Raw genomic sequence first — 20,107 nt, 5'->3', positions numbered from 1 at the left:
AGAAGTGTGTAAAACAATGGCAGAAGTAAATATGTATATGCAGTATCGCTGAGATACACTAATAAACCTTAATACACGAAGCACTTCCTTTTTATTTCAAGAGCTGATTCAAATCATCTACAATTTTTTTGTCAGCTCATATAGCTACTTAAGACTAATTTTGGCTGTGACTAAAGATGTAATACCTGTTGTGTTGGTTTGTGTTGTACTATAGACACCATTGGCAGGACATACAAACAAAAAGACAATATTAATTTACACAGACTTTATCTTTATTTACAGATGAATCTTTTGACATATCTGCTGGCATTGTCAAAGTGACGCAATACTTGGGCGTTTTCTTTTGCTTTGGAAGTTGCATTTAATTAGTTTCTTCAAGGTTTTTTTTAAAACAAGAATCCAAATCTATTCCTGTAGAAGGTCAAAACCAAATAATATACCTGTTTGAAATGTTCCTAGAAGAGACAGGTGGTTTTATTCAAGTAATGAACCAGTTGGGAGCATGTCAGACCACTGAAGAGAGTAAAGAGTATAATTACACGTTAAATGTATTTTGGGGAGAATGACATCAACCTGGTTCTCACCGTGTATTGAGTCAGCGTCACATGAATGTGACGCTGCACCCGGATCAGATACAAGCAATCCGGGTGTTGCTTGTATCTGATGTGGTTTCTAAAAGAAGGAATACGCTTTCATTGTGTGTGTACAAGAATTATGTCCATGTGTCCTGTCTTCTTGGCCTAAATAATGACACTTGACTTGTGGAATTTATTTACACTAGGCTACCCTCACTCATGCCATGAGTGGCACATGATAATGTATATGCGTTGTTGTGACATTTGCTTTAGGATTCCATGGAAGTCTAAAAGAGTCTGTCTGAATGGTTTGATTCTGGCTTATAAAATGCATTCGCAAAACTGAACGTGAATGCCTGCATAGGTGATGAATGCCTGTCGTAGAGGGTCAGAGAGAGCTGAGGCGGCCGGGTCACAGGGCGGGGAGTTTAGCGGTCGCACTGATTGCAGCACTGACCGGAATGTTGAATGCACTTCAAGTGGGTCAGCGATCTGTACTTGCCAAGCAACTGATTGGAGTGTGTGACACACCAGAGGAGAAAGGGAAGTGCGGGTGGGGCAGAGTCCACTGTGAAACAGAAGGTGTATTGCGGAAATAGACGCTGAGAGATGGCGATCATACAAGGGTGTGCGAGGGATGGGGCGGGCGGCATGAGGATGATGTAAAAGCTGTCGTCAAGATTCAGTTACTGATTAGTAGCTCCGTCGCCGTTTCCACGTCCCAGGATTTTGATGACAAGGCCACTATTACTGCATTCTGTAGAAGAAATGCACATGGGAAATCGGACAGAAAATTTCCTGGGATGTTCAAAATATGACAGAGTGATGCTCACTTTTTCAAAGCCCATGGCACAAAGTTCGTCTATTTTGCGCGTGTACTCTGGGCTGGAGACCGGAGCGCCAGCGTAGACATGTGACCAGAGCCTCGCCGTCTGTTTGAACATCTCTGGGTTCTGCTTGTACTGTGAAACAAACGAGCATGTGTATGAATGGGGATCAAGCGTGGGGCCGGCAGAATGTTATGTTGTTGTTGAAACAAGTTGTTCTAAAACTCTTTACATCAAGAATCACTCGCTAAAATATTTTGCTTTCCAGGTGCTAGCATCATGTCAAATCAAGTCATTAAATGCAGATGTATTGCAGTTAAAAGAAGTGAAACCCATTTAAACTGGGGAAACAATTTCGAAATTGCAAAGACTGATTAAAAGTCGCAACAGTGAAATTTCTACACGAAAAAAATCTGGAGATATATTGATGAATTAAAAAAAAATTAATATCTTCTACACCAGAAATGGTTTTACTGCTTGCAAAACAAGGTCGAACATGACTAATTACACACTAGACACCCATTTAATCATTGAACACTGTCTAGTCTTTACATAACCGCATGCCGACTTTCATTGTTTATGCATTTCAAAAATGACAGTGCCCTATGGGATGGGAAGACTTTTGAGACTACCTCTAACATATTTGGGAGTGGTCCTCAGGAAGTATGGTCCAGGAGTGTGACATGAGAGGCCAATTTCTTTTTCAAAACGAGGTAAAATTATAATTTAAATCAAAACTTTCCTGTATTGTGCAATAAATAAGCAACGATGGCTCACCCATCCCTTTGTTCGCAAGAGATTGTTGAATGTCGTGGTACTCTATATTAATTCATATTATTGACTTATTTCGACATGAATAGCTTCACTACCTTCATACAAAGAGAATCAGTTTAAAAATGGGTACAAATGACCTGTTATAAGTGGAAAATTACTCTGGGCCCTCCCATGAACGGATACCCTAACGCGGTGGAGAGTTTTGTGTGTCCCTATTAGAATAGAAGCTTAGTTGGCGAACAAACGGGCTCAGAGATGCCTTCGAAACACCTTTAAGGGACTGCCGACCTCTGAACCCAGGCACTTCAAAGGGTCTTCAACCCAAACAGCCTCGCTCAGTGTCAAACAGTGCTTGGCTAAAATAGTCTCACAAATAAACAGAAGTAATATGGAAATATTCTTATGATACTTTGATGCATGTCATTCCTTTAAAAGTACTTACAGTACCAAACATACATAAGGGCCAACAAATTGTGGAAACATGCATAGTTGCCTGACCTGATTGGCTACGACTGCATCCTGTGGATCATCTGGCTCTGCTGCTGCCAGTAAAGCTTGTAGTGACAAGAGGACTGTCCTGAGCGTCATGGCCGCAGCCCTGAAAGATAAAAATGCAGATCATTGTTTAGATCACCTGACACACGATGCCCATGTTGACTAACAGTTTGTGACCAATAAAAAGCCTGAATCTTTAGATACTGTTCATGTGTGTGTCTGCATGTGTGTAGGTGCTGTCCAAATGTGTCTGGATAATGAATAAAAATGGATTGACTGACTATTTTACAGGGTGACCAAAAAGGTTGCGTATCCATGAAAATTTCAATTGTGGCTTTGATTAAAAAGCTATTTATTTCAAATTACAAGCATATATTATTCAGTTTATGGAAGACCATTCACCAGAGTTTCAGTTATTTCTGAATTTTTAGTCAATTTATGGCTTTCCCAAGATGTGTTCCAAATGTCCACCATTTCATTGCAAGCAAACCTGTACTCGTCTGACAAAGTTGTCAATCACTTTTACACACTCCTCTTCCGGGAGGGTGACCCAAAAAGACTCATCCTACAGAGTCCCTCACTGCAGCAATGTTTTTTCCCGGGTACGCATCCTTTTGGGTCACCCTAAAAAACAAACCCGCAAACAAATCTTAGAATCATCATTTTTCTTCCTCCCCAAACGTTTTCCAGTGATTTAAGTGAAGAAATTCAATGATCCACTTGAAACGTTATTTACAAGTTCACGTAGCTTAAAATTTCCCATTAGATCTGTAGTCAGAAAATAATGACATGAGAACACATGTTTGCACGTTTATGCTTGTGGTGCTCTTCCCTGATAAGAAAATGCTAAAATGGAAAGTATAGCAACATGAAAACCTTTTCAAACCTTGAAAAATACATACAAGCTGCCTCATATATTAATTTGAACCTATATGAATTAACATACCATATTTTCCAGAATATAACATGTTCCTTTTCGTCGCTTTGCAATGCGGTACGGTTTAGGAATTTTTACTGATGAGTATCAAGCCGCCGATGTATTTATCAATTAGTCAATGCATGGACATATTCATTTTTATACCTAAATGGAGCTGTTGTGGGTTTCAATTGGGTAGATATGGTGGATATAGTTTCTTTTAGAAAATGGCAGGTGTGAATAAACATGCTATGCTGTCCGCATATGGCTAAATAATGTGAGGTGTATGATTGGTGTGGGCAAAGTACAAACGACATTGTTAAGAAAGCAGACTCACCACTGATCTTTGAGAATGTCCAAACATATTGCACCTGTGACTGAACTAATGTTGGGATGCCAAATCTTTGTGATGAACCGTACCTGTGTAATCAAAAGACAGACAAATGGACTGCTACAGATCATTTGCACATCTGGCAATTATTCAAAAAGCATCCGTAACATAACATAATAAAACACCAATCTACCTTGGGTGGGTTGAAAGGATATGTCTCTGGAATTTTAATTTCTAGTTGGTATCGACCCCCTGAAAGAAAGGAAAAAAGATCATTCACAGATAAAAAGGATATTTTGGGAAAGGATATATATGTCAAATATGCTAATATGTATGACATACAGCACAGATGAAATTACTGTCCTCTCTGACCCAGCATGCAAGACACTTATAATGACTTTAACAAACATAATAAACATGAAAAAAAGGAGCAACAATTGGCTGATGTCAAGACACTTGGACTCAGTCTAACCGGCTAAGTTCCTGATGCCATGCCAGTTAATGGCACATAATCTCTGTTTATGCTGAAAGACTAGTTCCAACACGTTCACAGTTGGACAGGACCCACCCTGCCACTCCTTCAGTCAATAATATGCAAACAAGAAAGACTTGTCCGAACATTCATTTTGAAGTCCAGCGACACCAGATTTCTTGTAGTCAATGATAAGAATATGATAGTTGAGTGAATGTCATCTTTTTCAGTTGTCAACTTGCTCTGCACACTTTCGCGTTTTCATGCAAATTCCTTACAGGCCTTTCTGACAGCTGACACTGGTAATTAAACGCAAATTAGCCTTATTCAACACCAGGATCTCTACTTATCTACTTGATATCATAGTAGTAGTATGTAGGTGTCATCTCAAAAGAGACAATGTTTATGTCATTTATGGGAGTCGCATTCCGTTTTGTGTCTTGAACCGGGCGGGGCATTACATTGTAAGCCTTATCATTTGACCCCACCTAATCAGTGCATGCTTTCGTCAAAATTCAGTTCATTGGCAAAAATTTGTCAGCTAAGCAGAGCAAGCTGTTGCCAAATTCATGTCAAAGGGGGCATCATGTGCATGAGTGTTGTTTATGTTGTGGCCAGACCCCCCAAAAAAAGACGGATTTATATTATTCAATATTTTATGATAAAACAAGATTGGCACATCAAAGGTGTATACTGTTGGATTATGAAGAGGGAACATTTCAGGATAGCCTACATTTTAGATCGGGCTTTTTAAAGATAGATGTGATTGGCTAGATAATCGTAAACCACAACAGCCCTTTGAAATAAATGTAAATAATGTTACCACATAAACCCTTATAAAGTGCTTTGAGTATTCCTGGTTATGAAACCCTGATCGCCAATCAAGTGTTCGCTTTTTGCCTCTTTGTTTGTAACAATGTTCCACACAATTGAAGCAGCATTGCTCATTTGCTGCGTCAACCACCTGTTGATTTCAGCAAGGAGTCTGTCTTAATCCTGACGCATGCAATGCGCAATTAATCATTTTCAAGCTCCAATCAACACTTCACAGCGGTAAAGTTGATTTACTCAGTTCAACAAACAAAGCTTATATTTTCTTTTTTATATTATTAGCCGACTGTCAGCCTGCCCCGAGGTGGCAATGGTTACATACAATGTTTACCAGCGCACAGTGTGAACCTTCGAGGGCATGAATTTTGTACTGCTTTGGGTGTCCAAAAAAAGTGGCATATAAATCTGATGTATTATTATTATTATTATTATTATTATTATTATTACTATTATTATTATTATATGACATTATAATACGGGTAAATGTCCACACAGTCCACTGTATTTTGATTTATTGTGTAATCTAGTGTTATACTAAAGCATATACTAAAGCATTATGGTCGTTTTTAAGGGCTGGAACAGATTAATGGTATTTCAATAGGGACAACAAAGACATACAGAGGGACCTTGGCTTACGAACTTAATTGGTTCCCAGACAGAGTGTGTAAGGCGAAAAGTGTGCATCCCAAAAAATAATTTCCCATAGGAAACCATTAAAATGAGAATAATCCGTTCCCAGGTCCCCATAATAACATAATTTTCTACTTTCTAATTTTCTAAGCCTTAAAACTACACAAAATATACCTTATTTTATGTATAATAAATGTGCTATAGTATTATGATTAAAGAAATAAACTGTACTGTACAATTAAGTCATTTTATTTACCTTTGTGATGGTCGTTAATGGCTTGATGGAATGGAGTGTCTGGTTTCCTCAGCATTAAACACTTGATGAGGAACATAGGCTTCTTTCACCATCTTGAGGAATGATCCCTTGTAGGTGCTTTCTCTGTGATAATTGTATCGAGTTCTTCATCAATTGTGATCTGTTTAGCTGGGTTGATAGCTTTTTGCATCAAGTGTAAAGATGACTTGTGCGGGTTATTTGTGGAGCCTGATTGATGGGGTATTTTAACTGTTTTCTATCCATTTTCTCACACACTTACACTTTAGTTTTTTGTTTTGTTTCAAGTCTTGTCATCTCCCTTTCGTGTGTGTGCTTTCTCACTCTCTCTCTGTCTGCCTAAATTAAGCGACAAGCGTGGCCATGGAATGTAATAAAAAAGAAAATCAAGGTGATGCTACAGTTTAAAAAAATGTCTCCCAGATATGATCTAATTTGAGTGAAATTGATATGCATACAAGATCAGACACTGTAGTGTCAAACCTAATGGGGCTGAACATAATATCAAAGCTGATTCAAACATCACAGGTAGTGTGTATGCAGAATGAGAAAGGGTCATTTGAAAACAAGACATATTGTCAATGGTTAAAGCTTGGCAGACACACGTCTGGCTATAGTTTGTAGAGATCCAGATGATGTTTGTTAACATACAGAACTGATGTTCATGGCTGGAATTGAAGAAAGAGTGCTTTTTCCAACAAAGGCTTGCACCTTGCGGCATCAGGTTTGATGTTCTCAAAGCGGAACCAATTTCAGACAGCCACAATGAAATCCAAGCATTTCCAACTAAAAATGTTGTACGTCTATGAATATCTATTATGACTTTGCCCCACTTGCTCCACTCGAATTAAATATGGATTAATGTACATGGGCAGTTCAGCATGATTGTTTTGCTGGCTTTTTTTATATTTTCTGGGCCTTGCTGTTCGGACATGGTGGGAATAGTAATGAATATGATACTTTATTGATCATACGGGGCTACTTTGAAGTGAAGTGATATTTTGCGAGGCCTGCTGAAGAATTAAGTGGCTACAATGGAAGCAGTCTCCGTGAAGTCTCCAGAGGCCTCTCACCTTCATATGGTGTGTCAGGTGGCCCTGCTATCTCCCCTTTAAGTTCTGTGAAGTTCTCGTCCACCAGTTCCACCTTAATCTGGTTTTTGCTCGTCTGAAACGGCGAAGAAGCAAAGAAGCAGTGAGCAGGACTGCAAGCGTTAATTGAGCGTGCTGTCAAAACACAAACCTGCCTATGCAGCATAAAAATGACACCCCACACTACGAGCAACAGCTAATTCAACTGCCCCCCACCCAACTTGTTGAGAACCCTGGCCAAGTTTGGCGTACTGAGAAACACACGAAATCGACCGAGTCGATGACACAAGACTTAAACGAACTATCTTTGATGGCTAACCGAGCTAACAGTTACCATACGGCAACAGTGCGCTAGCTCTGACACGCCATGTAACATTGGGTTTAATTTGACGCTTGACGCCTGCTTGGTTGTGCTACACAGCAGCCTGCAAGTCGTCAAGCTGTCCGCGTGAGCTCAATAGCAGCGACGAAGATATGCTTTTCTGAAGCTGAAAAGCGACTCGAAAGTTAGCTCAGCTCGCCAACCGGCGGTTAGCTGACAGCTGAGCCAACGACGCGTCAGTGGCGTTCTTCCTATCATAGCCGACCAGGACAAAGAAAAACCGGCAGAATCAAACGCTTCGACTGACCTCTTCGCTTTTGAGCACCTCCCTGAATTCCCGTTTTATCCTCTGGACAGCGATATTAGCCATGGTGTTCCACCCGGTTTCCCAGTGCGGGTTGGGGCCTCCTCGCCGCTGTCTGTCCGGGCCTGACGAAGGAACGTTAGCTTGCTTGGCGTGCCCAGAGAAACACACAGCGTTTTAGGAAACAACCTCCAAAGTAACCGCTGCTTCGTTGTGCTCCTGTAGCGCACCGGGCTGGCGGTCAGTATTTCGGCGTGGCGTTTTAATGCGTTAAACCGTGTCTCTCTATGGGTGTGTGTGTGCTACCATCAATAAGGGAAGACTTGCAAGGTAGAAAGCACCAAAAACATTTTAATGGCAAACTGGATCAAGTCTGTCTGCGAGCGAGCAACGTGACGCACACTGGCATCCTCAACGTCTTCTGTCATTGGTTCATTACTGCGTGACGTGTTTTTGTTTTAGTAGTTGTTTTAGTGTTCAGTGTTTTGTTTTACTGTAATACTAATAAAATAATAATACAATACAATACAATACATCTTGATTTGTGTAACACTTTCACAACACATGAAGCTGTAACAAAGCACTTAAACAAACAGTTAACAAAGTATAATAATAATAATAATAATAATAATAATAATAATAATAATAATAATAATAATAATAATTATGTACTTTTCCTTTTGGATTTTCCCTTCCAGAAAGTTGCTTTGGCATATGCCATATTGTTTACATCTACTCATCAAGGTTGTCACTAGTCTAATATCTGAGGGAAAAACATTCTATATCTGACCATACATGTACAAAATACAGAAGGAAATATTTCATAAAAAGTGCACCAATCTTGTTTGAGATGGTGAACAAAACCATGTGATGTTTTATATTTTAATTATTTAATTAACCTGGGCCTTAAAAAAAAACAATGATACCTAAAGTGCCCTTCATTTTTGGAATGGCCCATATACAGTAGTATAGACTGAAATATTGATAGATACATAGGTCTACCTAAAGAGCATTTAATTATTCTGCCTGCCATGATAACCGATGTCACTGGCACACAGAGATAAGCAAAAAAAAAATGATTCATCATCAATAAATAAATATTACTTTTCGTCCCAATCGAGTGAAATTGGGCAATTTCCTGTAGCAAGCCTGGAAAGATCTTTTGTGATACACGAATGTACTGCGGTGATGCGATTGAAAATCACAGCAATAGATCACAGGCAAATATCAATTTTCTCACTAAGTTTCTCACTCAGTTGTCGACCTCATTAGTCAACCATGTAACTATTATTACCGAGTATAAATGGCAACCTGAATAGCATGGCATTGTGCCTGCATATCATTATATATAGACAAATATACAAATATACATCATTTTGAGTATGTGAATAAATACACGTCCGTGAAAAAAATACACACTAACATGCCGCTGCACAATGGGAGGAAATCACTGCTTTAAACGTTTTGTTTTAAAATGTATTTACACATACACATATCAACCCAAAAATGTGGTACAGCAAACATACATTGAAACACCTGATGAGATTCAATATAAAAGGGGTGTTAATAGTCTGTCGAATGATGATTTCAGGAGTTTGTGGTTGTTATTTTGTATTTTGGGGTTACTCAAATAAGGTAACAAAGTACTAGAACATTATCAACACAGTTGATGAAAGGTACCACATCATGACTAAAACCACGACAAGGACATCCTGACAGAATAACAACAAAATCTTGCATTGTTTACTTTTTAAAACCCACCTCTCTGAGCTCCTGAGCCACCATGCCCGAGCCCGTTGCCTCAGGTCTGCGAACTGGACATTATTAGAGGTACCGAGGATGAAATGGAGGCATAGGGCTGATGGAGGCTTTTCTATTGTTAGTCCCTCTCCTTGCAATAACCTCCCACTGTACGTTAAGAAACTCCTTCTAGCTGCTATCATGAACATTTTAACCTTAAAATGCCCTTTTTGGCCTTCTCTCAGTGGGTGACTTGTTTTTTAGATTTACAGTTTTTGTGCTTTATCGTGTCTTTATTGTTCATCAATTGTTTTATTGTTTGTTGTTGTATTAATTGTGTTTGCTGTGTGTACATTACTTTGAAGTGGTAGTTGTTTTAAAGGGCTCATGGTGAACAGATGAGTTGAGTATTATTCAGTTCATTCCAAATAATCATAATTTTCTAAAATACAGGAGATGGAATGAGATGTGCATCCTGCTGATCTATATGAAGCAAGTGACAGAAGAATCAATCATGGACACAGCTAAAACATCTTAACTTAAGTGAAACCTTTCTACTTCCCATCTTGAACCTACGCGGTATTCGAACAGTGACTTTCGATATATGGTAACCTGTACGGTACGTATTTGATCGACTCTTACATACCACGCCCTGACTTCTCAAAGTAAAAAAAAATCCTCAAGTAAGTGGGCGGGACGCTGACTTTTTTCCAACAACCTCGGTTGGGGAAACTGGCCTCCCCTCTGTACAGAAAATTAAAGAAACTTGTTGTCTGCTATTCTTATTCCTGTCTGGTATTTTATTCAAAACAAGTTATTATTCTTCAATTGTCATGTTGACGCTGAACTTGAAAAACTGTTGTTTCTGGAAACAACAGAGAAAAGCTTTCTGACAAAATCTCTGAAATATTAGTATGTAGCTAGGAATTCTCCTCTTATAGTTTAATAAAAGTAATTTACTTTTTTGTTGTTATTAAAGAAGCCCTTGGTTTTCTAATATTCCTCCATAAATGCAGTTCTGATCTAACTCCAATGGTCTTTCTCTACATTGCAATTGCAACAAAACCCTATTTATTTAATTTTCAACCTTAAAAAAGATCTGTTTGCATTATGTCCACACGAAGGCGACATTGTTACTCGAAGACGCCAGCCACACCACTCAGTTACTTTTTTTTCCACAAACATGCAGTATGATTTTGTGATTTGGGTATTTGAATAAGGCACAAGGGCTATCCTTAACCAGCGAATATTTAATAAGCACAAGTTTACCTTAGATGCCATCTCAGTCTTCGAATGTTATGTTATTATTATGCATAGATTACTGTACTTTGTTTTTATCTTTCCCCTGTCAATTTTGCTGCAGCAGATTGCAAATTTCCCCATTGTGGGACTATTAAAGGCTTTCTGATTCTAATTTTGATTAATCTTATTGGGGTGAAAAGGTTTATCTAAATGACTTTTTCATATTACCAAATTAACATCAATCATTGATGCTAATGTTTTGCTTTCCTGAGTCTTCAAATGTACCGATGTGTTGTAGCTCAAGCACTTGGTTAAGTATCCACAATTCCACACTTTTTATCTTCAATGCAAGTTCTGCCATTCCAACAGCTCAGGTATTTTGTTTTCCTACTTCTTTCTTTCCTTTGCTCTTCCTTTCCTAACTTTGCTGCTGTGTTACTTCCGAGTAGAGTGAACGCTGGCGCGGATGCCTGCCCCTGCTCACCCGCACAAAAAAAAGGTCTTGTAAAGTGTCCTTGAGAGTTTTGAAAGGCGCTTAGAAATTAAATGTATTATTATTATTATTATTATTATTATTATTATTATTATTATTATTATTATTATTATTATTATTATATAAACATTTTAGGGTAGAAATCCTGGATTTTATAACCACCATCCTGAATTTTTGAATGGCTAGCAGTAATTTTTGAAAGAGTGGAAATTGGAGGATTTCACGATTATAGAACAATTCTTGTTACAATTGCAATTATTTGCTCTATAGTCTACGCATACACTCATACAAGGTTTTGCAACTTTTTTGGGTCCAGTAACTGCTTACAGGGCCGTAATTTTTCCAAGGACATCATCATAACCCTAACTGTATTAAACTGTATTTGTAGTCACCCCTAAATTCCACTCGAATTAAAAAAAGTTTCCAATTTTTGTGGGTGTGGTAGGTGGTGATCAAAGACATATTTTAATGGGATGAAAATGTCCATTTTTTTAACCGGAATGATATTTAAGTTAACATTTATCAAGAGAAGAAATTTCAACATTCATGTGAATTTTAAATATATAATGTTTTTCTTGGACTATTGTGCCTTTCATTGAAGAAATATTTCTTCGTTTATTTTGCTGACGGCTAAGGCCTCTACATTAATGTACGGTATAAGTTTGCCCTGTGTTTAATGCTTGACAGCAACTCTACATGAGCAAACTACTGCCACCTTCCTCTTCTTCTCCTGCTCACAATGTTCACTCTACTCCTCTTTCGCCCTTTTGTGTAATTTCTCCTGGTGATGACGGTGGAGATGACCAGTGCAGTGAAGATGACAGCCGTGATCAAGAGGCAGCAGCCAAAGACCGTCAGTGCCTTGTTCTTGGACACCCACACGCAGAAGGAACATGCTGATCTGACTTCACTGGAGCGACACGTGTACAAAGTAATGTCTTTGGTGAAACCTCTATCAGTCATGATTTGTTTGTAGACATCAATGGAGGCCTTTGCTTTGGACTGGTGGTGGGTTGAGGTGAAGAGACCATACTGAGGTATATGATCATCCTGTAGTTTCCATACATAGAAGCCCTGCAGGTTGACTCCATCCAACTGTCGTGCTGGATAAAAAAAATGAAGTGAAACAGAAATATTAATCAATTGTCAATTTACTCCTACATCTGTTTTGTCTGTTTGATGGAACTCTATGAGTGTTTGCTGGTGCAATGTAGGTGAGCAAATGGCCATAAAGGGCAAGGTATGAAAACTACGGTAATCTCATTCCTTTCTCAATTGTTTCTCTTCCCTCCCACTTTTTTTATCACCTTTATGGGCCTTGGGAGATAATAGGAGGCGGCAATATAGCCATAAAATATATATTGCTCGTTGAGCTTTGCCTTGGTGTCAACATCATTCTAATCCAAGCTGGAAGCAATTTACATGAAGATGAACATTAATTCTGGCAGAGGAAAACACATTTCATATCTGAAAAAGCAGTTCCTCTATAACTTTTTACCATAACCAAGTACCCCTGCCCCTTTTTTTCAGTACTCGACAGAGTACATTTTGGACAATTTTGAATTTGGGATGCTTAAATTCAATAACAAGATCAGAAACTGTGGTTGTTGACATGATTTTCAGTAGATCAAGAATCGGGAGCAAAACATTTTGCTCACAAACCAAAGGTTGGTTTGTGACCGAATAGTCCAAAGCAAAGACAACGTGCAAAAATGTGGCCAGACAATGTGCAAAAATGTGGCCAATCAAGTGCTAGGGTTTTTGTCATTTTCACTCAAATTACAGGACCCACGAATATTGAGTTTTAGGACTACATCAAACATTCAATAGAGCGTGAGAAATCTGAGTTTGTCGATTTTATTTGGATCTAGAGTTATCTGCAATGGGAATGGGGGCAGCTGTACAAAAGGCAAATGCTGGCCCCTCGTGGGAGGGAAAAATATTGCCGGTGGTCTGACCACAGCTTGATTTGCACCTCCCCAAAAGGAAAAACAAAACTCAAACAAATACAGGAATGGCACTCCACGTCATGCTTTTCAATTCCCGAATAAATTCAGAAATGGCAATGGATGATTTAAGATTGTTTTTGAGTGAGTCATGCAAAGAAATCAGCACAACTGAAATGGACTATATCCTGTAAATAATTATGCATATTGTATGTATGGATATATATTTTATGATTAATTTGAGACAATTTGGGTGACCTCCATAATTATGGTAAAACCTATGCTCATTTCCATTAGCCACTGCCTGTCGCGTTTTGCTTCTTATTTGCACATTTCATTAGCAGGCCTAGGATAATTGGTTATATTGTACTACATATTGCACAATTTTGTTAAGCGCTTTGTTACAGCTTCAGCTGTTGTGAAAGTGCTATAAGAATAAGTATGTATTGTATTGTATTGTATTGTATTGTATTACTAATTACAGAGTAACCCTTCAAAATGTGTGTTGTAATAATAATGTGTTTAAACCGTGTGAGATGGGAAAACTTTATGGGAGTTGGGGGGGGGGGGGCTCAAAGATAAACAGGGTTTCACTGTATAGTATATTAAAAATAGGCTGACCTTTAAGAGCCTCCTGCAGATATGTTTTTAGATAGTGTTGTCTCACGGTATCCTCTACAGGAGCTTGGTCATCAACCCCACTTGCTGTGATAATGATAGGCCGAGCCCCTCCATATCGTTCGTTCACCCAACTCAGGATCTTTCGCAGCCCCCAGGGTACTAGAGCTTGGCCCATATTGGAGGAGGGCCAGGTGGGGTCGGAGAGGATAAGACAGTCATGATTGGCAGGATGGTTTTGCTGTCCAGTATTTGGGGAGACGAGGCGGGTGGTGAAATGATTCAACGCAATGAAACTCAATGCGCCTTTGAGCTCCTCTCTTTCGGTTTTATTAAAAGTAGGAAGAGGAGTGCTCTGCTGGCCCATACATCGGGCTTTCTCATTCAGGTAAGCCTTCATTTCTTGGGGGCAGTCCCCTTTGTTGTCCTTCTCCTCATATCCAGTAGTCAATAACGGGTCCAGGAAGCGAGCAAGTTCAAAAACAAGCAATCGCTTTACCGCCGCTCCATGAGACTCGAGAAGGAAGGGGTTTGCAGGTTCAGCCCAGTCAGCGTGGAGCGCCAGCGACACCATAGCTCCTTGATGAGGGGAGGACACCCGCTCATGGAGTCGCCAGGCTTTTGCATGAGCCAACAGGAGATTATGGGCAGCCCGGTGCTGCTCATTCGCATCCGAATAAATATCGGTCAGTCTGTTCGGCTCATTCACCGTGATCCAGTACCGGACCAAGGAGCCCAGCTCTTTGTAGCATAGTGATGCATATCCCTGGAAGGCCTCCACTGTGCTGTAATTGAGCCAACCTCCAGAAGCGTGCAGGACAGAAGGCAAACCCAGATGTGGAGCTTTGTGTGTCGGGTAGTAGAGGATAACGAGAGCCTCAAGGTTCCGTTTCTTAAGCTCGGCGAGGACACACCGGTAGTACCTTTTAAACATAAGTGGTACAATGTAGTTAAGTGTTCATTTTTCACAAATGAAAGTTATAGACAAAGAAAATTGTACTAGCAAAAAGTGGGTGATATTTAATTTTACAGTGTAATTTCTGGATGCATTTAACATGCACTATAAGCTTTACACCCAGACTTAATTTGACCTCAAGGACTAGAAGGCATATGACCAACTGTGTAATGGTTTAGTGCTTTTTTAACAAATTGCTGTTCACTAAGAAGGAGCTCATTGATAACATTCACAACAGGTACAGCAAAACGCCATCTTTATAGTACAACTGACTCCAGAATCAACAGACAGAAAATAGTGAATTGTATCTTATTGTGTGTTTTTTAGTCAATGGAAATTTTACTTTATTTGACGGGCAATCAACTCTAATCGGTGACTCCTAACTGGGTAAGCCAAAGGTCCACTGTAAAAAATAAAATAAAAATCCAACAACGTCCACTTCTGTGCCTTTACAGCGACTCTTACAGCCATTACATTGTCCTTTATGGTAACCTGCTGACACTCTAATCTCATTGGCCACTTCATTCATTCAGTCAAAATGGGCATGAACAGGTGTTAAAATTGGGCGGCCCGGTAGCCAAGTGGTTAGCACACCGGTTTCACAGTGCAGAGGTCGCCGGTTCCCGTCCCGGTCCGGCCTCCCTGTGTGGAGTTTGCATGTTCTCCCCGGACCCGCGTCGGTTTTCTCCGGGTCCTCCGGTTTCCTCCCACACTCCAAAAACATGCATGGCAGGCAGATTGACCACTCCAAATTGTCCCTCGGTGTGAGTGTGAGAGTGACTGTTGTATGTCTTTGTGTGCCCTGCGATTGGCTGGCAACCAATTCAGGGTCTCCCCCGCCTCGTGCCCGAAGACAGCTAAGATAGGCTCCAGCAACCCCCGCGACCCTAATGAGGAAGAAGCGGTACGGAAAATGAGATGAGATGAGATGAGGTGTTAAAATTCCAATTCGAATTGAAACGGGAAATGTAGATTTTTGTTAGAAATATTGCCATCAGTTTCCTTGTGAGAATTGTTCATTTAAAGTCTATTCGAGGTGGTCAAATTAAACTTCACCTTAGGTCATACTGAGGTTAAGGTTCATCCTGAAATTTCACCCCAAAGTCAAATATTGCGAACATTTGCTCTGCAAACTGCATAGTATAATGCAAGAAGGCCATTTTAAGATTATTTTCGGGAATGCTTTAATGACAACATATACTGTCTTTATAATGTACAGGCTGACTGAATAGTAAGTCCTTTCCTCCCAATATGCTTTAGAAACCTATTTTTTCCTTTAACATATTTTTAAGTGTTTGACAAAGTATTGTGCAAATGCCAAAAAATGATTGCTTTTGTTTTTTTTAGTCATGATGGTCAGCTATGTTTGCTTCTGAATGTTGATAGCTGTTGTGTTTGTCAATGCTTTTGGGGGCTGGGTCTTTGCTTGTGGGAAGCACATTCAGTTGCTTTGTATATGAAAAAGTGTTGTTTACTAGAAGTACTGCCTCGTCTGCCTATTTTAACATTTGGAAAGGCATGTATTGTATTCTGTATTCTGCATTTTTACCTTAGTGCCTCCACGTTCACACTAGAAAGGTCTCCATGTGGTAAAATCACAGACCAGTTTAGAGCAAAGCGGTAGTGCGTTGCCCCAGTGGATGCAAACAGGTTAAGATGACTCCGGATGGCCAGATAGTCTGTGCACTGGGAACGCTTTGTGGGAAGCTTTACTCCTGGGATTGCATGCAATGATCCATTGCCTGTCCAGTTCCAACTATACACATTGGGATCTGTGAATTGGGGGGAGAAGGGATAAAATCGGACCTAACAAGGGAAGGAGAGGGGGGGGGGAATAGATGAGATTGGTTGAATTTGTTAAGTCCGTTTAGTCTGTATGCAGTTACCTGCAGGGTGGAGTCAGCAATACCCCATTGAAAATCACAGGGGAATTGACCTTTAACCTTGCTGGAGGGTTCCACTTGGGGAAAGCCATTATCAGCAATAACCTGTCTGTAATACTGAGCACTGGTTTTAGGAGTCCTGGTTCGATTAGGATGCGTAAAATCAACATAGAAAAGGCCCCGGCGAACTGAGTAGTTGTAGTTCCATTCGAAGCCGTCTACCAGTGACCATGCAGTGTAGCCTAGCAACCGAATCCCATCCAAACGAACAGCTGGAACACAAAACACAGCACTCACAAGATGAAGCTACACGTGGGTTGATTGTAGAGTAAGGTGTCACAACTATGCCGAGGGGGGCATTTGCGGGGGCATTTGAAAAAACTCAGTTGCTAGTTGTTTTGATTGTGGGGAAATGTTTGTAGAAGGGAGTAGTGGTAAGAATATGGATGTTGTGTAGTTGCAAGGAGGTGGCTAATTCAGACGATCAGCTCATCTTTAAGATCTGTAGCAGCTTAGACAATCACAATCAATTGAATCTGCTGTGTAGGAGTACAGAGAAATCTAACTGGTTCAAGCCAGGTGTCCCCCACATATTGCCCGATGACAGCTGAGATAGGCTCCAGAACAACCAGCAACCCTAATGAGGAATAAGCGGTTCAGAAGATGAATGAATGAATCATAGATGCTTCACCACTTACCTTGTAATACATTGTTGATAAATCTCTTCAACAAGTAAATGGCCACTGTGTCTTCCGTTCCCACACTCGCTTCAGAGAACCATCCACCCTCAGCCACAAGAATTTGCAAGTCCCCATACTCCATCTTAATCCAACCCAGGATGCGCCTCAGATCCGGAGACACATTCTGGCCAAAATGGGGAATGTTGCGCCCCAAACGGAGATTGTTCGGCCCAAAGGACAGAGAAAAAAAGTCGGCGGTCTTCTTCACCCATAGCTTCTCCTCGTGAGAGAACGCAGGTAGGAGGACACTGTGCTTGATTTTCAAAGAAGATGGATAATCTCCATCACCTAAAATGGGATTAGCAAACCAGCCAAGGACAGCTTCCATCGACTCCTGACAAAGACGGATGTTGGGGGCTGTGGATTGGCCTTTTTGAGGCTCAACCCAGTGGGAGCCCAAAACAATGGACACTTTACCCTTCTGCACTGAGCGGTAGTGCGTATCGTAGGTGTGCCAGGCGTTGGCATGTGCCTGGAAATCGCAGAAATACATATTGGTAATCTACAATGTTCAGCAATAGGAAGTAATCAGATCCAAATAAAGTGGTGCCTTGGAACCCAAATTTAAGCCATTGACTACATTCAAATTACGACAGGCCTGTTTTTTTAGTGCCGTAGAAGCAAACGAATCGGTATGTACAGTAACCGGGTATAGAATGAGCCCCTCTGTGTGTAAAGTCATGTTGTCAATCAATCATATTCAATTCGCAAACGATTCTTGCCGCAGAAGTCCAGTTGTACTCGTTGTACTTTGCAAAGGCAAAATGCACTTTTGAGTTAATCTTTCATGTACAGCAGTTACTGCAGTGGACAGGTTATCATGTTATCACGTGACAAGGTACATGAAGGGAAATAGTGAAATGATCACAAATTCTGGACAGTCGCTGTGTCTTTTACACTTTTCATATAAAAAAACCTGACCTCAAAATTGCAAATAATAACTGATACTGACTCTGCAAAATGCTAACTATGATATGGTGACAGACGACTTTATTTTTATGATTATATTTGTATATATTTTGGAAAATCTAAGATTTTTTCTTTTTTTGGATGCTGGTGTACAGGTTGTTTGTGATTGTCAGAGAAGGTGTGTGGAGAGGGGGTCGGGGGGGGGGGGGGGGTTGTTTTCGCTAAAGTGCAATTCAAGCTAGGACTGCCATTGGTGAGGACCTGAGTCACAGATGTGGTAATCGGATATTCGACCTAACAGGTACACGATAATGATCTTTTTCTCATATGTGCGTCAACATACACCAGCTGTGCAGCGCACTAAACAGCAAAAACACAAATGATGACTCTGTGACTTCCTGTCACGCAATATATGAACATGGTGGACTTTAGACCGCCCATGCCTCATAAAATGTCCTGATTATTGAGAAAAGAAAATATAAAATAAATCAGAATATAGATTAACACTTTTATATTTTTACTGAGAACAAAAGATTAAAATAGTTCATTGACATCCAAGTATAGATCGAGTTACCTTGATCAAGTTATGGGCCACGCCAAGAGAGGCAGCAAGCCCCCCTGTTTCCCCAGGAGCATGCACCCCCATGCCATAGCCCTGCACAGCTACCAGATAGGGGTTATGCATCGTTAACCAGTACTTAACACGGTCCCCAAATGTGCGGAAGCAAAAGGCAGCATAGTCTCCAAAAAATCCGATAAGTGTATCGTTTTTCCATCCTCCATACGTCTCTTGGAGGATCAGCGGCAGATCCCAATGATGGATGGTAACGATGGGTTCAATGTGCTTTTCCACCAGCCTATTTATGAGGCGATTATAGTGCTCCACAGCTCCTTCAATGGGGAGATTTTGAGCATCCCCATCCGGGAACAGTCGGGGCCATGAAAGCGAGAAAGAGTAGGATTTCACCCCGAGATACTCGAGCGCCTGTACATCATCTTCCCAGTGAGCATAGCTGTCGCTGGCCACATTGTCCACCTTGGATTGGGTGAAATGGTCCCAGATGGATGCACCCTTTCCATCCTGATCCCAGGATCCTTCAGTCTGAAAGGCGGACGTCCCAGCACCCCAGAGGAATCCTGGGGGGAAAGTATCATGAAGAAGGGATTGTTCTAGACTGATAGGAACCGGCGTGGGTTTCTGCCATATCTGTCTGCCATCGGCCATAAAGCTAACCACTCGGTGCCAACTGTTCACCAACCACAAGGACAGCAAAAGGCACCGAATCATGGGATGGAGTGGATAGTCCGGCATTCTGATTCTTGACGGAGTCTAACTTGTTCCAGAAATACACATGACGGGTTAGGTAGTCTCAGTGGAAAATAAATCCATGTTGGTGGCGATAAGAGGAGACATGACCGCAATCCAGAGAGAGGAATATATGAAGCAGCATGGTCCTCGTAAACCTGGTCAGAATTCCCTATCTTTCCTCTCTGTGCACTTGTGCAGCCACCCAGCCCCGCCCTCCCACCTCATGCTCACACATACAAAGGTTGACCGATAATCACCCACCTTGCTTGTGTCACGTTGAAGGGTTTTCATCTCACTTATTGCTGTGTCACCACATTGCAGTTTAAAAATATAAGGGCACATCAGCACTTTGAAAACATGATTTGATTACAACAGTTTCGTGAGATAGGAGGTTAGTTTGTTCAGGGACCATGCTTATAATCTACATCTC

General features: G+C 40.6%; 2 protein-coding genes across 2 annotated transcripts; both read right to left on the bottom strand.

Annotated features, from left to right (window-relative positions):
* Positions 1 to 250: 250 nt before the first annotated feature.
* On the bottom strand, positions 251 to 8,204 carry ube2ka (ubiquitin-conjugating enzyme E2Ka (UBC1 homolog, yeast)). Its single transcript, XM_089023549.1, has 8 exons — positions 8,032 to 8,204; positions 7,846 to 7,967; positions 7,199 to 7,292; positions 4,112 to 4,170; positions 3,925 to 4,007; positions 2,675 to 2,774; positions 1,409 to 1,537; positions 251 to 1,332 (listed from the first exon to the last, which is right to left on the bottom strand). The coding sequence occupies exons 2-8, from the start codon at positions 7,906 to 7,908 to the stop codon at positions 1,258 to 1,260; spliced, it is 603 nt and encodes a 200-aa protein (XP_088879675.1). The 5' UTR covers positions 7,909 to 7,967; positions 8,032 to 8,204; the 3' UTR covers positions 251 to 1,257.
* A 263-nt stretch (positions 8,205 to 8,467) lies between these two features.
* klb (klotho beta) lies at positions 8,468 to 19,840 on the bottom strand. The gene is given in 7 exon segments (XM_089023538.1): positions 8,468 to 12,030; positions 12,032 to 12,420; positions 13,885 to 14,804; positions 16,386 to 16,642; positions 16,723 to 16,991; positions 17,418 to 17,931; positions 18,943 to 19,840. Coding segments are annotated over 7 exon segments (3,108 nt in total). The 5' UTR covers positions 19,681 to 19,840; the 3' UTR covers positions 8,468 to 12,009.
* Between the last annotated feature and the right edge of the window lie 267 nt (positions 19,841 to 20,107).

Source organism: Hippocampus bargibanti, linkage group LG02 (assembly GCF_051943395.1).
Source record: "Hippocampus bargibanti isolate YZ-2025 linkage group LG02, ASM5194339v1, whole genome shotgun sequence".
Lineage (NCBI taxonomy): Eukaryota > Metazoa > Chordata > Actinopteri > Syngnathiformes > Syngnathidae > Hippocampus > Hippocampus bargibanti.
This window is presented reverse-complemented; position numbering and strand designations above follow the sequence as displayed.